At 51.7% G+C, this 27,527-nt stretch overlaps 1 protein-coding gene across 1 annotated transcript in view; it reads left to right on the forward strand.

The window, feature by feature from the left end:
• Positions 1–26,909, forward strand: part of FARP2 (FERM, RhoGEF and pleckstrin domain protein 2) — a 45,572-nt gene extending 18,663 nt beyond the window's left edge. The window contains exons 9-27 of the mRNA XM_009074071.1: positions 531–694; positions 834–902; positions 2,262–2,319; positions 2,955–4,153; positions 12,093–12,142; positions 13,168–13,346; positions 14,883–14,972; positions 16,115–16,248; positions 17,090–17,171; positions 17,930–18,167; positions 18,962–19,092; positions 19,867–19,935; positions 20,231–20,320; positions 20,964–21,046; positions 22,071–22,189; positions 22,936–23,099; positions 25,232–25,339; positions 25,660–25,811; positions 26,819–26,909. Coding sequence (XP_009072319.1) covers positions 531–694; positions 834–902; positions 2,262–2,319; positions 2,955–4,153; positions 12,093–12,142; positions 13,168–13,346; positions 14,883–14,972; positions 16,115–16,248; positions 17,090–17,171; positions 17,930–18,167; positions 18,962–19,092; positions 19,867–19,935; positions 20,231–20,320; positions 20,964–21,046; positions 22,071–22,189; positions 22,936–23,099; positions 25,232–25,339; positions 25,660–25,811; positions 26,819–26,909 — 3,270 coding nt within the window. The remainder of the gene's footprint in view (positions 1–530; positions 695–833; positions 903–2,261; positions 2,320–2,954; positions 4,154–12,092; positions 12,143–13,167; positions 13,347–14,882; positions 14,973–16,114; positions 16,249–17,089; positions 17,172–17,929; positions 18,168–18,961; positions 19,093–19,866; positions 19,936–20,230; positions 20,321–20,963; positions 21,047–22,070; positions 22,190–22,935; positions 23,100–25,231; positions 25,340–25,659; positions 25,812–26,818) is intronic.
• Positions 26,910–27,527: the final 618 nt, after the last annotated feature.

Raw genomic sequence — 27,527 nt, forward strand, 5'->3', positions numbered from 1 at the left:
CTGTTGCTTCCACACTGGGTGACTGGGTTGCATTCAATGTGTAACTTAGATTAACAGAGGGAAAATACCTCTGGGCCTAATGTAATTGTGTGGCTCAGGGGCTGAGCAGGACACTGACTGCCTGTGTGGTCAATGTCTGCAGAGGCCTCGGAAGCTTCACCTGGTGATACAGTATTTTCCAGTCTCATGTGGTCTCAGGAAGCAAGAGAAGCATCAGAACTCCTGAAAAAGGAAAGGTGTTTGAAAGTTGCTACTATTTCACTTGAATGATTTAGTTCCTTTCCAGTTTCTAAGGTTGGGTTATATTGAGCATATTTCTAAAGCCAAGTGCCTTTTAAACACCTTTCCAGTTTTGAAAGCTGTTAAGTGATTTCACTGCTCTCAGATCACTCCTGTTGCTCCAAGGCCTGTGGAAGTGACCAGCAAAATCCTGCGTCGCTGCAGTTCAGCCCTTTGGTTGGCATCTCTTTGTGCTTTCCTCTCCTCCTCCTTGCCATGTGTCATTTAACTTCTCTGGGTTTCTTTCCCAGGGCCCCTATCAAGATACATTGGAGTTTCTTTTGGGAAGTAGAGATGAGTGTAAAAACTTCTGGAAAATCTGTGTGGAGTATCACACATTCTTCAGGCTCTTTGATCAGCCAAAGCCAAAGGCTAAAGCAGTGTTCTTCACCAGAGGGTCCTCGTTCAGATACAGGTAGGGAGAAAACAGGTTCAGCAAAGCTGAATTCTGCATGTCCTAGAAAGACAGATCAAATGGGAGAAGTCTCCTGAAGTCATTCCCTCTCTGGTTCTCATCCTGTGTTTGGTAACGTTGTACTTTTGTGGGTTCACAGTGGCCGAACACAGAAGCAACTGGTGGATTATATTAAGGACAGTGGGATGAAGAGAACCCCATATGAGAGGTAAGGTCAGATGGCTGTGTAAGGTGCAATGTAGCTGAACTTCCACGGCGCCTGAGTGCTCACCTTGCAGTGATTTGAGTGCTTCCTGAGGCATGGTCATTCCCAGTTACTGAGGCCTCCTCCAGATGTAAGGGTTTAAAAATTACTGTTTGTGCTGATCTGAGAAGCTTTGGAAAGCTGCAGGGTCACGTTTTGGTGTCTGTGGACAGTGCATGTCTTGGCCACCCTGGAGTTCCACATGTGCTGCAGGTTCCCTGAGCCTGCTGAGGAGCCACGAGGACGGAGCACGCAGCTCAGCTCGGGGTCTGCTCTGCTCAGACTGGGACCTTAAATGCTTATTAGTCTCTAGACACAGAAATTAAGATTGTGCCTTTTCATTATGAATTTGTGGTTTCCTTACCTGGCTCCAAATCCATCCATTCTCCATGTGGAAACCTCCTCCTAGTCTTTTTTTCTGAAAGGTTATAGGGACTTAATGGGAATTTTAAGAAGTTTGCATTAATCCCCTGTTAATGAATATTTTTAATGTCTCAGACTCCATTTGAGCTCCTTTTCTATGGGAAAGCTTGATTTTCTAGTAAATTATCGGCACAGGATGGATCCAGCCACGAGGGTGACGCAGTGTGCCACTGTTTGGGTGCAGCACACAGAATTTTAGGTGCCACAAAGGTTGTGGTTGACTGAATTAGATGAATTCATTCTGATTCCGGAGCCACTCATTCGTAGGTGTGTGTACTGGTGGCAGAGGAGGAAGTTAGAGTGGCTGTGCTGTTTAGCCTGGTGTTCAGCCCAAAGTTGCTCTCGAGCTCTCGGTCAGTGTCACCAGGGGACTGAGCTCCACCTGTCCACAGCTGCCCCAAAGGAGGTACAGCCAGGGGGGTTGGTTTCTTCTCCCACATAACAAGCGACAGGACAAGGGGAAATGGCCTCAAGTTGTGGCAGGGGAGGCTCAGGATGGATATCAGGGAAAATTTCTTCCTGAAAGGGTGGTCAGGGCTTGACACAGCTGTCAGGGCAGTGATGGAGTCACCATCTCTGGAGGTATTCAAAAAACATGGAAATGTGATGTCATAGGTTAGTCATAGGTGAGGTCATAGGTTAGTGCTGAGGTTGAACTCCATCATCTGGGGGGGCTTTTCCCACCTGGATGACTCTGTGAATGATCTGTGCCTTGCTTGATCCCACTTTGTGTGTTTGTTCCTGCTGCATTGTTTCATTTACAGCTCCTTTACCTTTTGAATCTTGAACTAGTGGTTAGCAACCCATGATCAGCTACAGCTGGAGGTGTTCTTTCTGGTGGGTGGCTGGGGGGAGGGAGGACTCTTGGCTTGGATGCTCACAGGCTGCTCTGTTCCTCAGGAGGCACAGCAAGGTCAGAGCGTCCACGCGCGCCTCGAACACGGATGTGCCAAAACAGGTCAGTTCTGCAGCCTCGGCAGTGTGGGCAGGGGCAGTGCCAGGCAGCCTGGGGGCCGTGGGGAAGGAGCTCCTGCACGTGTGAGCTTTGCCCCTGCTGCTCTGCTCTTTCTGTGGGTGTTCCTGGCTCATAACTGTAGCCAGCAGAGTGAAAAGTGAGGAATATTTTACTTTTCAAGGCTCAGCTGAACGGAAAGGGCAATGTCAGACTTTTGAGGATGTTGTTATTGCAGAGGTACTGTGTGCCTGCTCCCTGGCAGTCCTGAGGTTGTTGCAGAGATGCTTTCTGCAGGCCATGGCAAGAAACCAGTGTTTCACCAGGTGCACTTGTGTTATACAGGAAAGGTTAAGGAGGTGTAATGGAATTTCACGTTCATTTGGGTGTTTTCCCTTACGGATGCTTGTTCAGTAGAGGCTATAAAAGGCATGGATTTAATTTTCCATCCAGTAGGGAAGAAAAGACCTTGCCCCTTACAGGGGCTGCTGGATCAGCTACTTTACAGTGTTCGGCTTGTTGTAAAGTGAGCTCCTCTGAAGCACATTTTCCTTCTGCATTGGGAGCTGAATGTTACATTTGGTTTTCTGTATTGCAGAATGTTTTTATTTGTTGTGTTTCTGCCTTTTTTCCCCTCTCAGAGCGTCCCATTCACGGAGGGCCTGAGAGCCCCAGGGTCTCCTGCCTCAGCAGCTGCCCCGCTCCGCTCGCTCCGTTCCTCGCCCGGTGCCGTGCCCATCCTGCCCCTGTTCGCCGACTCCAGCGCTGCCTCCCTGGACTCACGCGTGCCGTGCGCCAGGGCTCCGGACACCGCTGCTCCAGCGGAGGACGTGGGGAGGAAGCTGATGCAGCAGCCTGGATCTCCTGTGCTCCAAGGTGTTGGGTTTGGTAGTGTTGCAGGGAACTGTAACCCGCCGTGTCCTGTTGTGGAGAGGGGTCGTGGTGCAGGTGCAGAGGTAGAGAGGAGCGGTCGGGGGGGCAGGGGCACTGGCTGTGCCAATGACAATGATGAGGATGACTTCGCCGCAGGTGTGTTCTCTGCTGAGCAGGAGCAGCAGCACAGCAGCCGGGGGGGCCCTGTCTTCTCTCTGACCAGTTCACAGCTGCAGGTGTCAGAGGAGTTCATAGATGATGACCCAGCAGAAATGTCCTTTTTTGCTGGGGGCTCTGAGGCGTTTTCCTTTGTGTACGGTGGGTTAGAGCTGCAGGGTTCCGAGTTCTTCAAAGGCATGTCAGAGTCTCCTGGCTTGACTGCAGAAGCTCTGCAGCAGAGCGCAGCCTCGGCGCAGTCCAGCCCCGACAGGTACTCCACCGAGGCTGTGGATATGAACACAGAAGAGGAGTTTGAATTCGAGGAGGGGAGTGATTTCAATGGCAACGAGAGGCCGTCGGACACCTCAGAGCTGTTTGAGGTGAAGGCCCAAGCCAGCAGGATGCAGAGCCTCCTGAGCCCCTCCGAAACAAGCTCCCTCCTCAACAACCGCTCGGAGAGCAGCTCCCTGAACAACCTGAACGGCGCGGCGCTGCCCGCCTACGGCTCCACCAACCACTCCGAGGCCAGCTCCATGGTCAACTTCCCTGCCTACTCCGTGCGCTCCGAGTCCAGCTCCGCCCTGCAGTTCACAGACATCATCGACCAGCTGGAGCAGCTGAGCTACCCTCCTACTACCACGGAGGACTCCAGCAGCACGGACACGGACTCCTGGGACTCTGGAACCGCGCCACCTCTGGATGTAAACCTCTTCTTTAGCAACCCTTTTGCTCAAGCCGCTGGGGATAACTTTGCCTTTGACTTCCAGAACAATTTGAAAAATCTCACTCAAGAAGACTGGACAGAGAAGTCACATGTCAACTGATGGAGCCTTGAGTTCCCTCCATCGATCCCTCTGTGCTGTCCAGGCTGGGAAGTCAAAAGGGTGTGATGTCAGAAGAAAACCCCAATCCAGTGGCAGGATTTTAAATCACATAACATAGCTGATCTTTTAGTTGTTTTGTTTTAATTCACGTGCCTCTTCACTTTCCCTCGGAGCATCCAAGCGTTGGTGCTGTTTCTATGCATCCAGTGCATCCAGAATGGCTGTAATGGGCCACAATGCTGGAAAATACTGCATTTAGGAGAAACCACTCATTCCAGAGAAGTTCAGTATCAGCTGGCTCACACAGACGATTTGCAGTGTACTGCAGGATTTCCTCAGCTGTAAATGTTTCTGTCAGTCTGACAATGTGCTGTTCCTCCAGCACACAAATACAAGTCACTTTTGCACGTCCTTGTTAACCAGCAGCTGCATCCACCAAGGTACCTGTTTCCTTGTACTGTAGCAAGATCCTCAGTTTGGGTGTGTTTCTGTTTCCACAATCAAATGAAAAATGAACAGTCTTCAGATCACCTCTGAGGGACAGTTTGAAAATATCAACCTATGCAACTTGCCTGCTTGGAGCTTCGAGGAATAACTGACCCATGTGGCAGTTTGGAATGTGCACACAACCAAATTGAAAACAGCAGCACCAAACTTCTTGTGAAGACAATCACTGTACCTGCTGACTCCCAAGTGCCTTCAGCAGTGCAGCAGCAAACACGTCGCAGCAGTTTGGAGAGACAGAGACTATCAAAGCACTTAGTGGCTCACCTTCTTTCATCATTGAATCACTGCACAAAAATGCTTGTCCTGTATCTGTGAAGGACAAGTGGTGCCAAACCTGGCAATGGCTTTGAATTTTGCTTCAGAACATGGGCTGTGTTCAGAAAAATGCTGCAGTTGCTCTGACAAACTGAGGTGTTAGAGGGGTGAATGCTGGAGGTGACAGTCAGAGAGAGCTTCAGGGCTTTCACAGATTCTCTTAGGCAGGTGTCTTTGACCTGAGGCTTGAGCTGTAAGTTTGAAAGTGTAATTGGAGAGAGTTACTGACCTGGTCACAGCTAAGTTAGCAACATTTATTGAGGTGAAACAGGAAGAGTGAAATATCCTTCCCATCTGGCATGGATTGTGGGGCTGAAATTCTGACCTTCAGCTAGTAGTAGCATTTTTTAGAGTGTTTTGCTGTTGTATAAGCCAGGATGTGAAATCCATGGCACCTGACCCAGATCTCGTGATGGAAAGCATCACCTCCTCCAACCCCAGGCTCTGGGGTTCCCTGCTGCCCAGTTCAGTCCTTCACAGAGAGAGAGCAGGACAAACACAGTCAGTGCCTCCGAAAGAAGCACCGTGGTTACAATCATAACTTCATGCTCAATATTATTGGTGTCAGTTTAAATGTGGCCTTGATACATTGTGAAAGACCCTCATGGTTTACTCAAACATTGACAAAAGACTATTATTTCTCAGACTTCTGATCACTGAAGCTCTGAGTTCTTACCTTGAGGCAGAACACGAGAGAGGTAAAACCTCCTTAGTCACCCATTTCTTCCAGTTCAGTTTTACTGGGATATGGTTATTCTGCACAGCACTTGCTCTTACCTCATGGCTCCTGAGTTTGACTGGAATCTCTATTGTCCCATGGAAAACCCTTTGCCAGTGGCACAGAAAGCCAAAGCAGATGTAGAACAAAGTGTTAGCTTGGAGCTCCAGGAGCGTACATCGGTTTGCTTCTGGTTTTGGTGTTTGTAGTGCTCTGTGTTACTTCTCTTCGTGTTTCTCTCCTGTGGAGTGGGTGACTGACCCTTGGAGTGGGTGACTGACCTGTTCAGGTTGTGGAGATGCTGTCGTGGGCGTGTGGTGTGACGTGTCAGGATGGGGCTTGGAGGAGGTCTGTGGTGTGCCCAGAGCTGGTGCCTTTCCTAGGCTTTTGCAGGTGGTTTGTCTGAGCTCTTCCCAGACAAACTACATTGTGTAACACAAGGAGGGAAAAGAAAGCCAGAAAAAAGAATTCTGTCTGCAAAGTCTGTATTGGGTGGTGGCGTCAGGGACGAAGATGTAGAGAACGGCTGTTCATTTCTTTGGCCTTTTAAAACAGGAGTCAGGATAAAGCTTTGCATGGAACCATGTTCTGCCTCTGCCTCATGTCCTGTGCCTCACTCACACTCACTCCCTCTGCATGTGTTAGAACTGCTTGGCATGAGAATGAATCCAGCTCCATTCTCTGCTTCCAAAGGATCCTGGGAAAAAACTGCCTGTATTTTCATGGACAGGATTGCCAGTTTGCTTTGCTTGGTTTGAAAAGACATCGTCAGTGGTTTCCTTCTGGTATCTTGCAGTTTTGCAGATCTTTTGCTGGCAGCTTTAAATCTCAGGGAGTTTTTCTAACGAAAGTAATGAGAGTCTTGGTTTAGTGCCCCTTGTGTTTTCCAAGGAGTGGGAGTGACCAGGGTCTCAGTCCTTCAGCTTCGGGCAAACTGTGTGGCTCACGGGTGAGGGCAGAGTGAGGAGACCGTTGACCCTGGTACGGATCTGTGGAGTTGGTGGTTTTAGTTACAGAGTGAGTTCAGTGCTGCTGCTGTGCCAGTTGTGCCTGTGCTCTGGCTGACTGAGCACTGAGCTGTTGTGGTTTCCCCTGGGCTTCTCTCGACTTCCAAGGCCAGAAAATTTAGTTTGCAAGTAAAGTGTTTATTCCAGCGAGGTCCTTCAGAGGGGGAGTCCAAATTCTCCCTGCAGTCGATGTGGAGAGCAAACCAGCTGCCCTGGGGGGAATGGGTGGCTCACACCCTCGCAGGGAGCTCAGCACTCTGTGGGGCATCTCAGTGCACTGGACCTGTGCCAGGCATCCTCTTCTCCCCCACTGCCTCCAGAGGTGTCTGGGAAGCAGGAAGGAGTGACTCCTGCTGCTCTGTCCCCATCACCTACCTGTGTGTGGGCAGTGTGAGGGAGCTGGGGCAGTGTGGTGAGGTGGGCAGTGCTGCTCAGCTTCCAGCATTATTCCCTGTGACCTGTTCCGTTTTCTTTTCACAGCGTCGATACTAAAGCTTAGTTCCCAGTCCTGATTTCTTTATTGCCTGGGCACACAAGTTCTCCTCGCGTGATGGTGAGTGCTCAGCTGGCAGCTGTGGCTCTGGTGCCAGGCACCTCGCCAGAGCCTTGAGCAGCCGTCGCTGCCGCAGGAGCTGCGTGGTGTGGAAAACAGGGAGAGGACTTAGGAAAAGTGAGAACATCTTTCTCAAGTGTCCCACGCAAGAAGAAAGCGTTCGAGGAGCTGTGGTAGAGCAGATGAGGCCTAGGTGTAGAGTGGTTGTCCTCCCCAGCACTCACCTCTGCAGGTAGGTCCTTGTGTTTGCTTTCGCCTCTGCGGGAGGCTGGGGATAGTCACAGGTACTCATGTTCCTAGTGAAGGCACAGGGTTTAGAGCTGTGTTTTGCTCCCAGGGGGAAGCACAGGGGCTGTCCAGGCTGCTCCTCCTGCCCCACGCAGTGTGCCCTGCAGCTGTGGCAGAGGTGGCTTGACCTTTGCCGTGTGTGCTAGGGCCATCGCTCCTGCTCCGTGGGGAGGAGGGCAGTTTTCCACCCTTCCACCTTCTGTAGCACACTCAAGCAGGCACAGGAGCCATGTCAATATTCGTGGCTTTTCCCAGGGAGCTGCTGGCAGCTTTCTGTGGCACTGAGCCGCGACTGAGACATGGGAACGTGTCTCGAGTGAGCCATTCAGTGTGTGCTCCTCGTGGGTGTTCCTGCTGCCTTTCTCTGCCTAAACACGTCTGCTAGATGTAAAGCACTGTGTCACAGAGGTTTTGGTCTCCCTCTGCAGGCAGTGGGACTCTTAATTTGCACAAAACACAGGTCATGGAATATTGCCTGACCTACCCACCCCTGGCTGCGCTTTGGTAGATTTGCTAACCTGTGTTACCTGTTGTGTGTAGCCTTTGTCCTTGTAAAGGACTCATCCCTTAGCCAAGTGGTACATGCTGTGTATTCCCAGGACTTGCCATATTGTATCTGAGGGTGGACAGCGCAAGATACTGATCTGCTCTCACCTCTGCCTTTAATTTCCAGTGAATTTCATAGTTACTGGATAATAGCAAGTATTGATCTCCTGTGTTTATTTGTATCGTGGTCTCGGTGGTTTTGTTTAAGGGGTTTTTGCTTTGTTGGTGGCTTGGTTGTGGTTTGGTGTTGGGCATTTTTGGTGGTGGTAGTTTTTGTTTGGTTGCACGTCTTGGTAAGGTTTTGCAAAGACACTAATAAAAGCCATTGTAACTTTATTTTGGTGCAAACCTGTCGGTAAGTCATCCCCATTATTGTCATTTTGCAAAGCTTTCTCAGCCATAGGTGCTCAGTACTGATGGGTTGGACTCAGTTCTCAGTGTAGTCCTGTTGTTTTCAGGGGCTCTGACACCTCATTCCTCGCAGTTTCTGGGGGTGTGTGTGGTGGTGCACGTACACTCTCTGTGGGAGGATGGAGAGACTTTACAACACCATAAAATCCACTAAATTTACTACCTCCTGGTGGGCTCCCATAGGATTGGTCCAGCAGGTGAGCTGGAGCTTTGGAGGTTTGAATTTGGGGCATGGTCAGCAGGACCTGCTCTGTGGGAAGCTGTTCCTGCACGTCCCACGGTGCTTCCGTGGGTCTGGCTGAGGGGGCTGCCCAGTTCCATAGGTGCTACCTTTGCCAGGAAAGCATTGCATTCCAACAGAGAAGGCTGGAATTTCTTAACTGATCTGTTGAACTTTATCTTTTATATGGTAAATGTTTATTGAATGATATGTTGGGTTTGAATATCTTTGTGTCTGTTCAGATTTGCCAATTATGAACCTGCAGATTTGTACTAATCCATAATTTTAATTGTTTATGCAATAAAACAAGGAAAACTTTGATATAAACGACACCATGGGCTTTTTAGCTTTATTTTCGTTACCCTGTGTTTGAACTAGAATAAATATTTGTTCTCCTGGCCAAGGCATCGTAGAGTTTTATTCCCAGCTGTCTCCAGGCAGTTTTCCCTGTACCCTTTGTTAAAAGCTGGGGCAGATTCTGCTGTGTGGGTTTGATTCCTGGTTTGTGCAGACCTTTTGCCCAGGATACAAATGGAATTAGGAGTTCGGATTTCCTTGTGGGAATTACATTCATTGTGAGACCTTTTCTTGTGAACTGGGTGTGTCCCTCAAGTCTCTCCTGTACATGTGTTTTACTGGAAGTTTGTCCTTTGTGGCAGACACAGCATGTGGAGGCCATTGCATGTGTTCTGGGTGCAGAGCTCTCCTTCAGGATCTGTGACCCATGTTAGGTATGTTCTCTTCTCCTGCAGGGGGGAAGGTGGCGAAAGGAGGGTGCTGGTTTCAGGTCCTGGGTGTAACCACGAAACCAGGACCAACCTTGGGACTCTGACAGTGCCACGTGTAGGTGTGACTTTACAGGTGCCAAGTGCTGTAAACCTGCTTTAACCTTCAGTGTGGCCTGGACCTGTCTGAGGATGAGAAGGAAAGAGTACTTTGAATTTAGAGTCTCTTAACTAGGGGTTTTAGGCTCTTAGATAGTTGTCAAGATTCATCTCCCAATTACCTTATCAAAGGGATTTGCAGGGGAAATGTACTGGTTGTGATGTTTTGGAATAAGGAGGAGAGGGTATTTTCCAGGATTTCACCTGGAGTACCTCAGCTTGCTCATGACTTCCCTCTATGAACCATCCTTGGTTACCCCCTGCAGGGCTTGGGCCTCAGAACAGTCTCATCTCTTTGAGGTAGTAGTGATAGCAATGAAGTTCCCTCTCCAAAAGGAATCAGCCTGTGAAGTGCAGGAGGCACTCCACTGGGTGAGCACTGGGCACGGGACCCTCACAGAGCTGTGGTCCGTCCCATAATGCTCTCTGGGATCGGGGTGCTCTTTTAGTTGTCCTTGAATCATTTTAAGCATCCAAGCATGAAGTCTACAGAATCTCTACTTGCGTTTAATTTTGGCCAAACTGTGTACTCAAACCTGCCTTTTTGTCGTGGGGGTTGAAGATGGAAGAGTGGAGATCCTCCTGAAAAAATAACTGTGCCAGAAGCTTATTATCTTCTCAGTCTGTGTTATCTCAGCGAGGACCAAACGGAGTCTGCTGCACAGAGCCAGCATTGCACGTGGCTGTGGAGGGCAGGACCATCGTCCCCACCTGAGTCTGTAGCTGTGCTCGTGCAAACTACAGAGCTCTGGCAGTGGCTTATTGATTAGCTGGTATTCCTTATTTCAGTTGCACACGTGCTGGTCTCTCTGTGGAACTGTGGGTTTGTTTGCGTAAGGTAATTGGTTTAACTCCGTGGTACAACTCACTGAGAAGTAGTTGGAGATCTTTGAGTGTGTGAGACGACACTGAGCTGGTGCATCTTTGGCTGCTGCAGTGAGCACATCGAGCTGTGATGTGGGAGAAGTTTGTTGTCTACAGAGTGCAGCTCTACCTGGCAGCACCTGCAGGCACCACTTCGGGGTGTTTGTGGAGAACAGATTTGCACTTCGTGCAGAACGGTGAAACATGGAAACAGCCTCTGAAAGTCATCCCTTTCCGTCCCTGGAGGAAGCTGCCTGTGGGGAAGGGAAGACCTTGGAGCAGCAGGGTCTGATGTCAGAGGGAATCATTTGTGTGTTTTGATCTGCATCGATATCTCCACGTGATTAGGAGCTTTCCACGTTGAACAACTGCTGAAATGGCTTTCCCTTTACCATCCTTCCCCGGGAGAATAAGGAGTCACTGCACGTCCTCCCTCCTTGCCTGGAGTCTCCCGGTGCTGCTCTGGTGGAGAAGACTTGGATTATGAGAACGTAATCTGTCAAGACATCGTCAGCTGATGTCAAACATTTAATTAGACAAATGTTAGACACAAAGCTAACCTGAGTTGCTCCATGACATTCTCGAGTCCTTTCTAGAAAAGGCAGATTTGGGAAGTGACAGGACAAGGGGGATTGGCCTTAAGCTGAAGGAGGGTAGATTGAGATGGGATGCTAGGAGTAAATCCTTCCCTGGGAGGTTCCGAGGCACTGGCACAGGTTGCCCAGAGCAGCTGTGGCTGCTCCATCCCTGGGAGTGTTCCAGGCCAGGCTGGATGGGGCTTGGAGCAGCCTGGGCTAGTAGGAGGGGTCCCTGCCCATGGCCGGGGTGGCACTGGATGAGTTTTAAGGTCCTTCCAACCCAAACCAGCCTGGGAGTCTGTGAATGTGCCTGTCCTGTCCATCAGTGGCTCTGCTTTGGGCAGGGCAGTTCTTGCTTCAGATGCAGCACTTGGAACTAATTTCCTGGGCAGCTTCTGTTGGATGGGGGAAAAGGCAGAACAACCCGACAGAAACAGGCAGGCAGAGGAGTTTGGAAAAAGTTGTATCCCATTTGCTCTCAGGCTATCTCTGAGCTTTCAGGCTGTCCAGAAGCAATCCAAGTTGTAAGATTCTGGAACTTGTCCCTGTGCTGAGTTAAATTCCAAGAAATTAAAGAAGCTCCTCACCCCTGCATTTGTTCATTTGTTCAGAGGCTGTTGTGTCAGCATTCCTGGCACAGCAAAGCAAACTTGCAATGAACTCCTCTCCCCAGATAGGTGAAATAAATGCCAGGCAGCGTTGCTTTCCTGGGCTGATGTTTAAAGCAGTGGGAAAGGAGCAAATGTTCAGGCAGAAACAAAAATCTGCTCCAGACCTGGCGTTGGACTAGTGTCTGAATAGTTAACTGCGCAGCCTGGATCGTCTGAATCTCTTCCAGGTGACCGAATGCAGCACTGTTTAGCTTCCTGCGTTTGTCCATGTGCACTCCCAGCCTGGGGCTGCCTCGCCCTGGGGCTGCGGCGGAGCTGGAGCAGCTGGGAGAGCTCCCAGTGCCTTCTCCTGTGCCCGTGCCCGGAGACACTGTGTGCCCATGGGGCTGGTTTCTAAACCCTGCTGTGGTGATTCCTGCAGTCTGGACATGATGAGCCTGCCCTTTGGGGCTGGCTGGTTGCCTCGGGCAGGTGTGACAGCAAATCCTGCTGGGGAGGGCTGGGAGCACAGGCCTTATGAGCAGGAGGTCTGGAGAGCTGGCACCTGTTCCGTTGCCTGGTCTGAGAAAACTCCTGTTTGTCATAGGGAAGGTCAGAAAAAGTACTAGGTGAGGTCAGGAGGAATCTCGTGGGTGCAGTGTGAGTAACTGATGTGTCTGTTGCATTTGTTTGGCTCCAAAAAGCCAATCTTGAACAGTCGCTTTCCCTGTGAACCCCTGAGGAGATCCATGTGCTGCCAAGAGGAGGTTCAACCCACTGTGATGTGTCAGAAACCTCCAAAGGTTTATTAAATAACAGCATTTCTTTAAAAGACAGTTAATAGTCTAAGCCAAACAGTACAAGTTGCTCCTGCTTCTGTCAGGTCTTGCTGTGGGTCGTGTCTGTCCAGCTGATACTCAGTGCTGCAGTTGTTTTCCTTGAGGTTGTTCTGTTCGTAGGCTTAGAGGAGCCAGGAGTTCACTCCCTTGCTTGCTCCTTCTTTGTGTAGCAACACATTTTCCTCTCCCATTGGACCAGTTTGGGAAATTCGCTGGTTTCTGAATGGATTTTTAACATACTTTGCCTTCTGCAGTGGCAAGTCATGGAATGATTTGCCCTAGCTTTTCCCTAGGTTGAACAGTAGCTCTTGCATTAGAAAGGAAAAGGGAGAAGCTGTATTCTACCCCTGCAGTGTAACCCTGTGCTGTGAACTGTGTGCTACTCCTCAACAATCCTGCAGTGGCTCTGAGCAGTTTAGCCCTTCCTTGTCTGCAGCTGTAATTGTGTCCATCCTTCCTGCCCTGCCACGTAAGCCGTGGGGTGCAGGGAACACTCCCCTTGCCTTGAGATGCACCCTGAGGTCTGATCTGTGTGCCTGTTTGCTCCTTTGCTTTTGCCTGTTTCACAAGTCGTAGGAGATTGCAATTCTGCCTTGCAGTAATGTGGGATAGTTGCACTGTCTTTGAAATAATTTTCTCTCCTTTTCCACTCCATTTTCTTGTTCTCTTCCCACCCAGGCCTCCCTGTGGACCATCCCCAGCTCTCCTCCCTCGTGCTGAAGAGTCCCCTGGGCTTGGCCCCAGCCTTTCAGGTGAACTCGAGTGCAGCTGCCCAGGGCTCATCCCCTCTGCTGAGTCCTGTCCTCAGCGACGCTGGCGGCGCCAGGGTGGAAGAGGAGGACGAAATGAGACGGAAGGTAAGGTCTTGATGCAGCTGGGAAGTCGTGGTGGTGTCAGGAGAGGAGCTGTGTGTGCTGTGTGTTCTATTTTGTGGTAGAATAGATGGTTTGGTGACTGTGTTAAAAACTCCAGTGCTGAGGGTCTGGTTGGCTCTGTGTGTCTGTTGTGGTAGGAGTCCCCACTGCCCTCCTGGCATCTTCTCGGGTCTTCTTGGCCTTGCTGCTGGGACCACAGCTGGGAAGTCGTGGTGGTGTCAGGAGAGGAGCTGTGTGTGCTGTGTGTTCTATTTTGTGGTAGAATAGATGGTTTGGTGACTGTGTTAAAAACTCCAGTGCTGAGGGTCTGGTTGGCTCTGTGTGTCTGTTGTGGTAGGAGTCCCCACTGCCCTCCTGGCATCTTCTCGGGTCTTCTTGGCCTTGCTGCTGGGACCACACCACCCTGTGTCAGCAGTAACAATGTGGCAGGGAACTGGGCTCGACCTCTGCCTTTTGGAATCAATCACCCAGTGGTGGTTGGTCCCTGGAACAGCTCCCCAGGGCAGAGGTCACAGCACCAAACCTGCCGAGATCAAGGTGCATCTGGACAATGCTCATATGGTTTGTTTTTTGGTGTCCCTGCGAGGAGCAGGGAATGGGACACAACGATCCTTAGGGACCCAGATTTGTCAATGTACAAGGGCTGTCCTTTCTAGGGTACTTCCTTCCCATGCAGTCTCATCCCAGTCCTCCAGGCCCTGCTTTCTGGTCATAGCAGGACCTTTAGAGGTGTCCTGAGGTGATGTGGAGGGAGCTCAGCCTTGGTGTTCACGACACGCAGGTTTCTTGCACTAGGTCCATTGTGGGTTTGGTCAGCAGAGCTGTCTGTGTCCTCTCCATGGCTGACCCTTCCCCTAGGGATCTCCTGTCAGCAGAGCTGTGTGGGCAGTGCTCCCCCAGGCAGGGCGTGTGGTGCTGCTGGGAACCACCCAGCGTGTGGCTGGTGTGTCAGAAGTGCTGGCTGGAGAGAGGAAGGGTTGACCAGTAACTGGGATCTGAGCTGAAGACCACCCAGCCCTCCCAGCTGAGGCCTCCCTGTCTTGTTTGGGCTTGCTGAGGTGGAGTTTATGGCTTTAGCAGATCACTGCACTGTTAGTTTCCATTGCTATTTTAAAATACTTCCTCTGGTCTGTCCTTCTAGCCTGGAAATAGTGAGCAGTGGCTGTGTTAGCTGCCTGAAGCACTGAAGCCCAAAGTCTGCTGTTCAGCAGCTTGTGCTCTCCTCCAGGCCGAAACTGGTTTGTAGATGTGACAGTCCTGGAAGGGAACCGAGGGAGCTGTGAGATCCTTCCAACCCGACCCATTCTGCTGTGCTGTGATAACTGGCGTTATTTTTTAATAATTTCGAAAGGCAGAAGCATTTGGTGGTTTGTATTGTGTAGTATTTGGGAATGTGATGCAGTTAGCAGTGAGCTGCTCCACTTGCACACGGCGAGGGAAGTGGCTGCAAGGCTGAGCTCACGCTTGGTGGTCCATAGAGGTGTTTGGCTCCTCACTGATGGCTGCGTGTCCTTCCAGCGCTGCCCCACGGACAAGGCCTACTTCATAGCCAAGGAGATTCTGGCCACAGAGAGGACCTATTTAAAGGACTTGGAAGTTATCACAGTGGTAAGGAGCTTTGACTTTGTGATTCTTTTCTTTACAGACTGCAACTGTTAGTTGGGAAAAAACTCGGGACTTCTTCCTATGAGATAGCACAACCCATGACACGAGTAGTTGTTCCCCTCCTTGTTCCAGAGGTCCTCCCTATGAGAGAGCAGGGACTGTCCTTGGTCTTCTGTCATCAGCTCCAGCAGCTGCATCCCATGTCACCCTGATGGCTTAGCCAAACTTTTGCTCTGAAAACCAAACAGCCTAAAAATGTTTTGCATTGAGCTTCAGTGGCCGCTGCCAGCTCAGCCTGTAACTTGACCATTGTCTCTGCAGTGTTCCTCAAGAAGCTTTTATCCTCGTGCCTCTAGGTCTGAGAGCAGATGGCAGTTGCAAAGGGCATCAAGGGCCCATGGGAGTTTGAGGGGTTTTGTCTTGTTTTGTTGTTGTTTTCTTTCTCTTCCCTTCAGCCAGAGTAGACAGCTGAGCCCTGACTTGGAGGGCAGTGTGAACTTCCAGCTTTGTTTCTGAAGGAGCTTTGTGTTCACAGACTCCAGTGTGACTTGCACTGCTGTGAGCTGTGGTTTCAGTTTCCTCAAAGAAAAGCTGGAGTCCCTTAGTGCCCTGTGTCTCAGTCGAGGTGCTCCCCACGAGCTCAGTGAGCACCATCTCACTCCAGTTCTCCCTGCAGGCTTCCCAGCACTTCTCCTCACAGTGGGGTGATGCCTGGCACCTCAGAGGCGTTTGTGGTATCCCTGTCCCTGCCAGAGAGTAGGGAGGTGCAGAACGTGACCTGGAACAAGGTGTCTCCAGCTGCTGAGGAGCGTGCACAGGCCCCGAGGTGCATGAGCAGTTGTGTCTGCGTGGGAGTGACAGCACTGGGTAACTGCCCTGTCACTCAGCTGTCCCAGCCATCCCATCAATCACTGCATCCAGGGACCTGCTCATGCCCAGAGCCTCATCTGCCTAGTGTCTGACGAGGGAACGCATCCCATTGCTTCATTGTTCACAAATTACCTCTTGCCTCCATAGTTCTCTTCCTTCCTGCTCTCTCCCTGTGCACACTTCCTGCTCCCCCATCCTGCAGGGACAGGAACTCTCATGCTGACCATGAGATTCTGAAGCAGAGAGGTCCCTCAGCATTTCTGGTTTTCTGGCAGTGGTTCCGCAGCGCGGTGCTCAAGGAGAATGCCATGCCAGAGGGTCTCATGACGCTGCTCTTCTCCAACATAGACCCCATCTACGAGTTCCACCGAGGCTTCCTGAAGGAGATTGAGCAGAGGCTGTCTCTCTGGTAAGCGAGCGGGGGGAGCTGCTTCTTCATCCTCACGTCAAACCAGACTTAACTGCTGTTCGAGCAGGTGTTTCTGCACCCACAGAACACAGGGAAGTCTTGTAGTAAATTATAGTTAGAATAAAGGTGCTGTGTGGTGCCAACCCCATTTCTCAGGCTCTGCCTTGTGTGCAATATCCTGCAGGCACACAAATTGTGCCCCAGGCCGAGGGTCTCATAACCACAGAATCGCTCAGGGTGGGAAAGACCCTTAAGATCACCGAGTCCAATTCTTAATAAACCTGGTGGTGTCTCTCAGGCCTCAGAAAAGAGAAGGAACACAAGGTCAAAAAGATAATGTGTGTGTTTTTTCCACACCTTCCAGTTAATGAATCTCCAGGTGAAAATGCAGGAAACACTTTCTATAGTTGAGCTTGGGTCTTGCAGCACAGTTTGTTTCACAGAGCCATGTTTAGTCTTTTAACCTTTCCTTTCCTTTCTCCTGACCTGAGATATTACATCTTATGAGGCCATTGCTGCTCAAAAGTTGGTGCTCAGCCTAACCCCAGCATGAACTCAGCAGCTTGGGTGGGACTGTGCTGTGAGATTTAGTCAGAGGTCTAGGGGACTGAACTCCCAAATGGACTTTAACACTACTCATTGCTCTCCTTTCTCACTCTTCTGAGCATGATTTCCTGCAGTTTCCATATTTACTGAACCAAGTTTTCAGTCTGAACAGTGAAACAGGAACATCAAGTGGCTAAAGAGTCTGTTTTGAGCTATGAGGGAGGATGGAGGGAGGAAACAGAAATTCAGTGCCCCCCATGTCTGTTGCCTTCATGTTTGCTCCCTTGTGTTCCAGGGAAGGCAGAAGCAATGCCCACGGGAGAGGAGATCACCAGCGCATCGGAGACGTCATGCTCAGGAACATGCGAACTTTAAAGGTAGGTACAGGAGCAGAGTATTGATCAAAGAATTTCGGGGTTGTTGAGTCTCTTTTTGTTCAGCTTGTCAAGGATTGTGTTCAAGGTTTAGTATTTCCACTGGTCATGGAATCACAGGATGGTTTGGGCTGGAAGGGACCTTGGAGCTCCTCTTGTTCCACAGGCAGAGACACCTCCCACCAGCCCAGGCTGCTCCAACCCCATCCAACCTGGCCTGAAACACTCCCAGGGATGGAGCAGCCACAGCTGCTCTGGACAACCTGTGCCCGTGTCCCAGCATCCTCACAGGAAGGAATTCCATCCCAATATCCAACCTAAACCTCCTCTGTCAGTCAGTCCTGAAGTCACTGACAGTTCCTGTCGATAAGCAATTTAAAGAGAGGACATCAATAATTGCAGGAAGGCTCCGAGTCACTGCTGGTTGTTCAGCAGAAAACAATGAAAATTATCTATTTGGCTCCCCTGCTGAGGCCCTGATCCAAAGATACACATGTTTTAAGGGCAGAGGAGTCTCCTCTGGAATGAAGTCTCCTCTGTTTGGAGCAGTGCCTGTGTGGAACAGTTGCACCTGTGCTGGAGTGGTGGAGCAATGATCCATTAAAACCTGTGGCTCGAATGGGTGTGCAGGAGGGAGGGACTCTGTTTCCACCACCACGTTTGGTATTCCCACAGGCACAGTGCCACACACCTGCTCTGCCCTGCCCCTGTCCTTGCTGAGGGAAGGCTGTGTCCAAGTAGTCTCTTGTCCCATTCCTCAGGAGTTCACCAGCTACCTGCAGAAGCACGACGAGGTCCTGACGGAACTGGAGAAAGCCACCAAACGCCTCAAGAGGCTGGAGATGGTTTATAAGGAGTTTGAGCTGCAGAAGGTTTGCTACTTGCCCCTCAACACCTTTCTGCTCAAACCCATCCAGAGACTGATGCACTACAAGCTGATCCTGGGAAGGCTGTGCAAGCACTACACGGCGGAGCACCGGGACTTCGCCGACTGCCGCAGTGAGTCCCCAGCCTGTGCCCACTGCAGGCAGCTGCTCCCACAGCACCCACAGCTCTCCACCCCAGTGAGGCCATCACAGCAGGGTCTGGCCTGGAAAGTACCTTAGAGCTCATCTCATTCCTGCCCCGAGCAGGGACACCTTCCACCAGCCCAGGGTGTCCAGAGCCACATCCACCTGGCCTAGAATGCTGACATTCACTTGTGTTCAATTGCATCCACAAACTCAGAGCTTTTCTTCTGGCATTCCAAAGAGCTGTGTCTCCTGGTGTCTTGATGGACCTCAGTGTTTCAACCAAAGCTGTGAAATGAATTGGTTTTGTGTCTCCTTTTTTAGCAGAGAAAAAAACCCAGGGGTTTTTAGGAACATTTTGTCATTTAGAAATAAAAGTGTGACATAAAGTGCTTGTTTTGTAGCACCAAAAGTGTGTGTGGCAAATTCCACTCATGCCAAGTAATCTTTGGCAGAACTGTTTGGCTTTGATCTTTAAGTTTGCTTTTGACTGCATGCTAAATGCTTCTTATATGAGGAATGCCTAAGGTACACAGCGATCCCCAGAAGCATTGGAAATGCTAAGAAGTTGCTTGCTAGTCTCTGTTTGCTCTCTGAGTAGCTCTGAAATCACACTAAGGAGTTGGCAGTTGGGCTGGGTGATGATTGCAGGTCCCTTCCACCTGAGCTGTTCTGTTCTAAATCTGGCTATGAATTTCAGATCTACACCTCAGGTTCAGTTTTCCAGGAGTGTAGTGCTGAGGTGTCTCTGCTCTGATCCCTTTGGTGCTGTTTTCCATGCAGATGCGCTGAAGGAAGTCACAGAAATGACATCACAGCTGCAGAACAGCCTCATCCGCCTGGAGAACTTCCAGAAGCTAACAGAGCTGCAGCATGACCTGATTGGGATAGACAACCTCACAGCACCTGGCAGGGTAAGTGCCTCGGCTTGGTGTGAGTGGTGTCATTGCCCAGGAAGTGCCTTTGAGCCCTGGGTTTGCCATTGCTGCCTCTCTGGTCTGTGGGACGACTCAAAGGCTTTGTGTGGTTGTCCCACAGTAAGTCCCATGGGTGATGGGACCACCACCCTGGTGGTGTCCTGAGGGACAGACCAGAAATGCCTCTGTCAGACTGTGACTGCATTTCATGTGTCTAGTGCAGCTCCTGGGCACCCTGAGTGGTACTGGGTGTTTGGGTGGGACACAGTGTGTCCTGCTGGGTGGAAATCCACTCCCAGCCCTGTGTGTGTCTGCCTGGTGCAGCCTTGGGGAGCACAGGAGTGGCAGGAGCCGTGGCCCTGCTGAGCTGGCGTGGGAGCCTCTGTTTCACAGGAGTGTGGTTGGTTCCGGCCTGGTGTGTTGTTTCTTTGTTTTAATAGATGTACTGGGCATAAGTGCAGGAGCATCGCAGGTGCTTTGGGGATGCTCTGGCAGTCACTGCGGTGGGATGTAAGTGTGATAGGTGAACTGCTGGTGTCCAACAGGAATTCTGCTCCTTTCCCTTCTCCTCCTCCACTGATTTAAATGCTGGCTGCAGAGAGAGCTGATTCTTGTCACAGAATAGGAGCAAAGTGTCATCTGTCCTTGAACAAATCTGTTAGTGACCGTTGCTGGGCACCAATCAACATCTGTGTGCTCTGGGGTGAAAATGAGATTCTCTGGACTTGGGGAAAGGTCAAGCCTTGTCTGACTTTGTCTTTTGCACTGCAGGAGTTTATCCGGGAAGGTTGCTTGTACAAGCTCACTAAGAAGGGTTTGCAGCAGAGGATGTTCTTTCTGGTGGGTGTTGCTTCTGGCTCTCATAAACCCAAAGGCTTCAAGAGAAGGTTGTTGGGAAAGTCTGTTTTCATGTGCTTGTGTCAAAAACCAGCACAGGTGACTGAAAACTCACCCTGAGGGATGTTCAGAGAGAGTGTGACTGTGGCACCACTGCCTGGTCAGCTTGGCCGCTGAATGACATGGCTCCGTTGTGGAGTGTGGCCATTAAACACTGGCCTTTAAACAACAGATTTTTGAGGAGATGGCCCTGCCTGCTGCTTTCAGAACACTGACTGTCCTCTTCCTGCCTTTCCAGTTCTCAGATATGTTACTGTACACAAGCAAAGGGGTCACAGGGACAAACCAGTTCAAGATCCATGGACACCTCTCTCTGCATGGCATGTTGGTAAGTGGTTCGAGGTTCATCACAGTTAAGGAAATGCCTTTGCCTAAGGCAGGTTGAAGAATTCCTTCGGGGCATAAGGACCAAAGCCATAAACTGCTCCCAGGCTGGTCTCAGCAGCAGTTGGACCTTCCTGTGTGTCAGGTCCTTGTCTGCAGGAGATGAGCCACATTACCACGACCAGCTGGAGTACACCCTCTTGTCCACTCTGCTTGATGCTGCTGCGAGGAGCTGATCTGGAAATAGGGGGTTTTTTAGCCTGGATCTCTGTCCCCTTGCACACACCTAGACATACTACCAGCCCTCCTGGCTCCTCACCCCCTGTTCTAATGGGAGTGTTCTTTCTGTCTTTGGTTTGCAGCTGATAGTGCTTGACCCTCCGGTGAGTAATGAGCCAAATCTGCTCCACCCCAATCTTTCCTTGCCCTGCTGGATGTGGTGTTGTGCTCCTGCAGTAGAAACACACAATAGCTTCTCATATAGAGCCAAAATAGACTTGGGAGTAGGTGATACTTGTCAGAGTAGCTATTTGCACTTCCTGCAGCCGGGTTGGAATCCTATTTGGCTCCACTTCCCAGCCAGGGAGGACAGTTTTGGTGTTTATTAGTGACTGAGCAGAGATGACAAAAACTTTGTTTTCCTGCAGGTGGAGGAGAGTGAGAATGAATGGGCTGTCCCACACTGCTTCACCATCTACTCTGCACAGAAAACCATCGTGGTGGCCGCCAGGTAACTCTGCTTTTGCTGAGTTGTCTCTAGCTTTGGTGGACAAGGGCCTGCAGGACAGGACAGGGGGAATGGCTTCACATGGACACAGGGCAGGGTTGGATTGGATTCTGTACTGTGAGTGTGCCCAGAGCAGCTGTGGCTGCTCCATCCCTGAGAGTGTTCCCGGCCAGGCTGGATGGGGCTTGGAGCAGCCTGGGCTGGTGGGAGGTGTCCCTGCCCATGGATGGGGTGGGATGAGATGAGCTTTAAGGTCTTTCCAACCCAACCCAGTCTGTGGCTCACCCGAGACACACAGCAGCAGTAACACTGGCATTGTGTTGGGGTTTTGTGAGTTACCAGTGTCGTCCTTGAGACCACTGCAGGAGACAGAATGGAACCTGAACATGCAGGGATCTGAGAGACCCCAAAGGATTAAATGCAGAACATGTGAATGGCTGTGAGGAGAGGAGAGGTCCTGCAGGATCTCGTGGAGGAAGCCAGGAAGGGAGAGGAAAATTAAAGGCTGATGTAGAGATAAAAGCAATCCCTTTGCAGTCTGACTTGTCCCTGGGCAGGGAGTTTGGTGCCTTTTTTGCTTTCTAGCTGAAATGTATTTGGGATGTCTCTCAGGATCAGCTCCAGGAGGCTTTGTCCTGCTGCAGGTCTGCTGGAAGGCAGCTGGGGTTGGGAATGCCAAGGATGCAGGGTGGGAGCACTGAAGTCACAGGGTATTTTACTGCTTGGTGACCTGTTGTTGAAAACACCCCCGCAGGACATTTATAGATCAGGTGTGGGTGACACTTGGTGCCCCCAGTGTCTGCTCATTCCCTTTGCTCGTAGTCCTGGTGTTCAGTGGATATCTCAGTCTTGTTTCAAGGCTTGGGTGTAGTGTGCAGGCTGTGTGAGGTCACCTTCAGCCCTGGAAGCTCCTGCCCCAGGGGAGTTCTGGTTGTACTTACTGATGGAGAGGGATTGCCCCTGGTCTGGTGAGCCACACTCAGACACAGCTCTGGCTGCAGCTCTCCATTCCCTGCCTCTCTTGTAGCACCCGTCTGGAGATGGGGAAGTGGATGGAAGACCTGAACGTGGCAATTGAAATGGCCAAGAAATCTACTGAGAAATCCGAGATGCTTCTGGAAAACTCTGTGTGCAACCGCTCCAACAGTAAGTGGCATTCCCTCCCTCCTTGGGAAGCAGCAGTTGTCCTGTGCTTCTGTTTCTCCTGTTGTGAATTAGATGACATAAATGGAGCAGTTTTATGATTCATGTGGTAATGGAGAGTTAACTGTGCTGTGGTTTTAACCAAAAGAAATGTGCTTGTCTTCCTGGCCTGATGTTCAGGGTAGCTTTGAATGCAGCAAAGATGCTCCCGTTGCAGAACTGCTGATTTTCTGGGGTCTTTATTCATCTCTTAGATAATTTTGCTCAGTTGTACCACGTGGTGAGTTGTCCACAATGTGGTCTTTCGAGATCAGGTTTTATGGCCCAGTGTTCCGTGCCTGTCTGGTGGTGGTCTGTGCTGAAACACGGGTGTCCCCTTTGGAGCTCTGTGCTGCTCCTCACTGGGAGCTGACTGAAGATGAAGTGTGGGGTGTTTTGCTTGACACAGCATCGAGCCAAACCACTGTGTGGTTTTGCTCTCGTGGGAGGTGTCCCTGCCCAGGGCAGGGGTTGGAATGAGATGAGCTCTCGGGTCCCTTCCATCCCAGCCCATCTCGACCCTGCCCCAGGCAGAGCTGGGTACCAAAGCCCCATGGATCTGCTCAGAGTGGCAGGAGCTGTAACCAGTTCAACCCGATGTACTTCACACTGGACCGTGGCAGGAGAACAGCCTTTCTCAGGAGCTCAGCTTCCCTTGCTCTTGGTGCTGCACAGTTTTCTTAAACCACTGCCCAATTCTCCTCCCCCAGGATCCTCTGATGAGGTCTCTCTAGAACAGGAGTCCGAAGATGACATACACTCCTCTCGTAGCTCCCTGGACAGGCAGAGCCACCACCGTGCCAACACCACCATGCACGTGTGCTGGTACCGCAACACCAGCGTCTCCATGGCCGACCACAGTGTGGCCGTCGAGGTACCACGGGCAGCCCTGGCCCCTGGGGCGCCGAGTGATGTCCGTCCGTGTGTCCGTGTGTCCGTCCCATGCCAGCTCAGGCCAGCTGAAAGGAGTCCTGGGATATCCTGGGGCTCAGTTGTTCCTTTGGGGTTCGTCCTCTCTGCAGCAGGACTGAGTGTGCCCTGTGCTGGGCACTGGTGAGGCACTCGAATCCTGGGCTCACTTTTGGGCTGAGCCATGGAGGGGCTGGAGGTGTCCAGAGAAAGGGAATGGAGCTGGGCAAGGGGCTGGAGCTGAAGTCTAATGAGGAGCAGCTGAGGGGGCGCAGCCTGGAGAAAAGGAGGCTCAGGGAGGACCTTCTCACTCACTATAACTACTTGACAGGAGGTTGGGGCCAGGTGGGGATCAGGCTCTGCCCTAAGGGAACAAGGGACAGGACATGAAGAAATGGCCTCAAGTTGCATGAGGGGAGATTCAGGTTGGATATTAGAGGAAATATTTGAGGGTCAGGCTCTGCTCCAGGGAACAAAGGACAGGACCAGAGGAAACAGCCTCAAGTTGTGCCAGGGGAGGTTTAGATTGGATATCAGGAAAAGTTTCTTCCCTGAATCAGTGGTCAGGCATGGGCACAGGCTGCCCAGGGCCGTGGTGGATTCACCATCCCTGGCAGTGTTCAGAAAAGGAGCAGACGTGGCACTTGGGCTTGGTGGTATTTGGTCGACATTGGCCTTGATGATCTTGGAAGTCTTTTCCAACCTTAATGACTCCATGATTGTGTAAGTTGCCTGTCCATGATATTTCCCTGCAGAGATTGTCTCTGCTGTGCTGAGCTGTGGTTAGCTGCTGGACTGCACCCAGAGTGCAGAGGAGGGGGCTTGGCTCGGTGGGGATACATCTTCCCTCACTGGTGGGACTGAGCCGAAGCTTTAGAAAGTGCCATTTCCCCTCAGTGTCCTGTTACGCTGAGCAGAGATTTGTTAGGTCTTGCCCTTGAGCATGGTGTGGTGCAGCACTGGTGGCATGTTTGGGTACTGTGTCCTGCCCACATCCAGGCAAGATCTACTTGCACTGGCACTGTGGTGTCCCTTTTGGTGGCACTTGGACAGGGCAGTGGGGTAGGACACCTTCCTGGAGGCTTGGAAGTTTGAGCTCTGGGACTCCTGGGCCTTCCTGATGCAGGGACATGTGGGTCAGCTGGGTAAGGGAGGTGCTGTGGATGTGACCTGGGCACTTGAGCTGGCAGAGTGGACCCTAGTGGAGGGAACAGGCCTGTCCTTCCCTGCTGCCACCCCTGGGAAAGGCTCCGTCCCCATTCTGTGCCTGGTGGTGAGACCACCCTGCTCCAGGCTCTGGGGTTGGATGTTTGAGTTCCTGCACTCGCTCTCGCTCTCATCTGTTCCATGTTCTAACACCATCATTTTTTTCACAATCCATTTGCCTTCAACAGCTGCCTGTCTTGCATGACTCCTCTCACCCTAACGCTTTGTTTTTCTCTTTCTCTCCCCCTTTCTCTGCTCAGTTTTCTGCTCTCTTGCTGTTTCTCCAGAGCTTCCTCCTCGCTATTTGCTGGGCCAGGCCCAACGGCCCAACACAATCACCCATGTTTGTTGGTACCGGAACCAGAGCCTATCCCTGTCTGATTACCTGTGCATGATCCAGGTAAAGATGCCTCATGTTCTGCTGTGGGGAGAAGCCATGGGAGCCCAGGACAATGTCCTGCTCTGTAACTGCAGCGTGTTGGTGTGAGGATGCTCCTCCCCAGCAGCAAGTTGTACTGTGCCACGTTGAGACAGGATTTCCTCCTGTTTGTGCTCCCCAAAATGGTTCTCCTTGCAAATCTGCCACATGTCCTGCCTTTCTCTCCAGCTGCAAACTCCACACACTGTGGTTCCAGGCCGTGAACTCCCCGTTCGCACTGACTGGCCCAGGGCACCCCCAGCCCACACTGCTTGGCTTTGTTCTCAGCTCTGCCACCCTCTGTTTCCTCTCTGCTTTGTCTCCCCCCTCCCCAGCGTGTTCCCACGGTCTCTGCTCTCCGGGGGTGGCTGAGGGCAGGGCCCTGGTGGCTGTGCCCGGGGAGCAGGAGGGTGGTGGTGCCCGCGGCGGGCGCTGACCTCCTGCTCACTGCGCTTCTCTTCCCTCTGCACCAGAACCAGCTCTCTGGGTACTTGCTGAGGAAGTTCAAGAACAGCAATGGCTGGCAGAAACTGTGGGTTGTCTTCACCAATTTCTGCTTGTTCTTCTACAAAACGCACCAGGTGAGCTGGGGCAGGAGAGGGCACAGTGTTCAGGGGCACCTGGAGGGCCTTGGCTTTAGCTCCAGGGGCTCTCTGGAGGAGAGCAGCAAGTGGAAGAGGTGGGAGCTCCTAGTGGAGCTGCTCTCTGAAAGGCTCTGGGGCCCCTCGTGTGGAATTTAGTCAGCATTTCCAGTTCTGATGGGACTGACCTTCTGTGGGTGAGGGGAAACATCTCCTGCCGTGACTAAAGCAAAGAGCTCTGTAAAGACAGGAGAGGAGCTGGGGAGGGGTTTGTTGTGGGGTGGCAGGGCCTGGCACTGAGCGCTGTGCGGCTCTTCCAGGACGACTACCCCTTGGCCAGCCTCCCGCTGCTGGGCTACGCCGTCAGCGCGCCCGCCGAGGCTGACAGGATCCAGAAGGACTACGTCTTCAAGCTGCAGTTCAAGTCCCACGTGTATTTCTTCAGGGCTGAGAGCAAATACACCTTCGAGAGGTAATTTCTGTGTTCTCTGCCCTTAGCTCGGGGGTTGGTCATCCTGAGCCTTCTCTGTCCTCCCGCTCCGAGTGACCTTCCAGCACATTCTCAGGGACAATGTTCCCTTCCTCTCCCCACTGATGGTGTCTGAAGATCCCTCCTGTGTGTGAGGGAGAGCTGGGGGCACCCTCAGAGCTGGGCCTTCCTTGGAGGCACTGGGGAGGAAAGGCAGCCCCTCCAGCTCTGGGAGTCAGATTTCCAGGGTCTGGAAAGACACTTGTTTTGTCTCTGATCTCTGGAAACAGGAATTGCAGCACAAGGCTGAGGAACACATGCAGGGCTGCCTTTCACCTGGTGTCTCTGTAATTACCTTACTATTCTCTGTAGTTACAGTTAATTGCTCTTAGGGGTTTCCATGCAGGGTCCAAAGCAAACCATGTCTCAATCATGCCCAAACCTTTGCTGAGAACCCTTGCAGTGGGTCCTGCTGTGCAGGGCTGTGTTGGCTGCTTTGGAGTGTGGTGTTACTGAGGTGTCACATTTGTCCTCCTTCCTTGGACGTGTCACACACTTGGGAGCACCTTTGGCGTCAGCTACCCGAGCCATAAATTGTGCTCTGTAATCCACTGTGCTCATGGAGTGATTTCAGGGGGAAAATTGGGTTTGTCTTGCTTTTTTCACTCTTGCTCTGCTTTCTTCCACATGAGCAAGGCTGTTTCCCAATCCCTAGTTTATTGTAAGATAAGCAGCAATTATTGTCAGCTTGTCAGCTTTGACAAATATGCAGTGAGAACATGGTGAGCTCTCCTGGGAGCTCAGTGCTGGGACTGTGCCTTGGACCCACAGCCACGTCCTGGAGGGGATTTGCCACTTCTCAAGTTGTTCATTTGAAGAGTTAATTTCCTAGAACTCTGGTAGAAGGAAATGGCTGTTTTGGGAGGTTTGGGAAGGGGATGCAGCTCCTAACTGAAGGACGATGATCTGTGAGTGAAGGGTAGAGCATTTCCCGTGTCCTTGCTTGGCAGGTGGATGGAGGTGATCAAGAGAGCCACGAGCTCTCCGGCCAGGTCGAGCCTGCTGCTGCCCAGGGAGGAGAAGGACAGTCACTCGGACTGACTGGGGCAGAGCTGGAGCTCTGCGGGCAGCACCACCGCGAGGGGCAGGTGGGAACAGGAGACTTTGGAGTTGACAAAGCCAAGCCCCAGGAGGCTCGTTCCCCCGGCTGGCAGGTGGGGATCCCATCCATTCCTGACGCTGTGGAAGGGTCGAGTCCGTTCCAGTTGAACCTCCTTAGAGAGACCCCACACCCCTGGTGTGCACACACTGTGGAAGGGCTCTGGGCCCGTTTGCCTGTACAGTGACACCCTCACTTGCCCTGAAGGCAGGTGCCCCTGGTTTGCACGCCTTGGATGGGCGGTCAGCAGCGCCAGGGCGGTGCCAGCCTGCGGCAGAGGTGCCAGCAGAGGTGCCAGGGCTCAGCCTGGTGGCTGCACAGCCCCCGTCCGTGTCTCGGCTCATGGGGACACACAGCTGTGTCAGCTCTCCCACAGGTCCTGCTGAGCAGAAGCTGCAGCTCTCCTGGACCAGCTCTGCTCCTCGGGAGCTGCCCTGGCTGTGGTTTTTGGGGAAGCAGGAGTGAAGCTCTGCTGAGGGGTCGGTGCACCGAGGGGTGGTGCAGGGGGTGCATGGTTTTCCTCTGAACTCAACTGCTATTCTCTATCACAGCTCCAGTTT

Source organism: Acanthisitta chloris, unplaced genomic scaffold (assembly GCF_000695815.1).
Source record: "Acanthisitta chloris isolate BGI_N310 unplaced genomic scaffold, ASM69581v1 scaffold23314, whole genome shotgun sequence".
NCBI lineage: Eukaryota > Metazoa > Chordata > Aves > Passeriformes > Acanthisittidae > Acanthisitta > Acanthisitta chloris.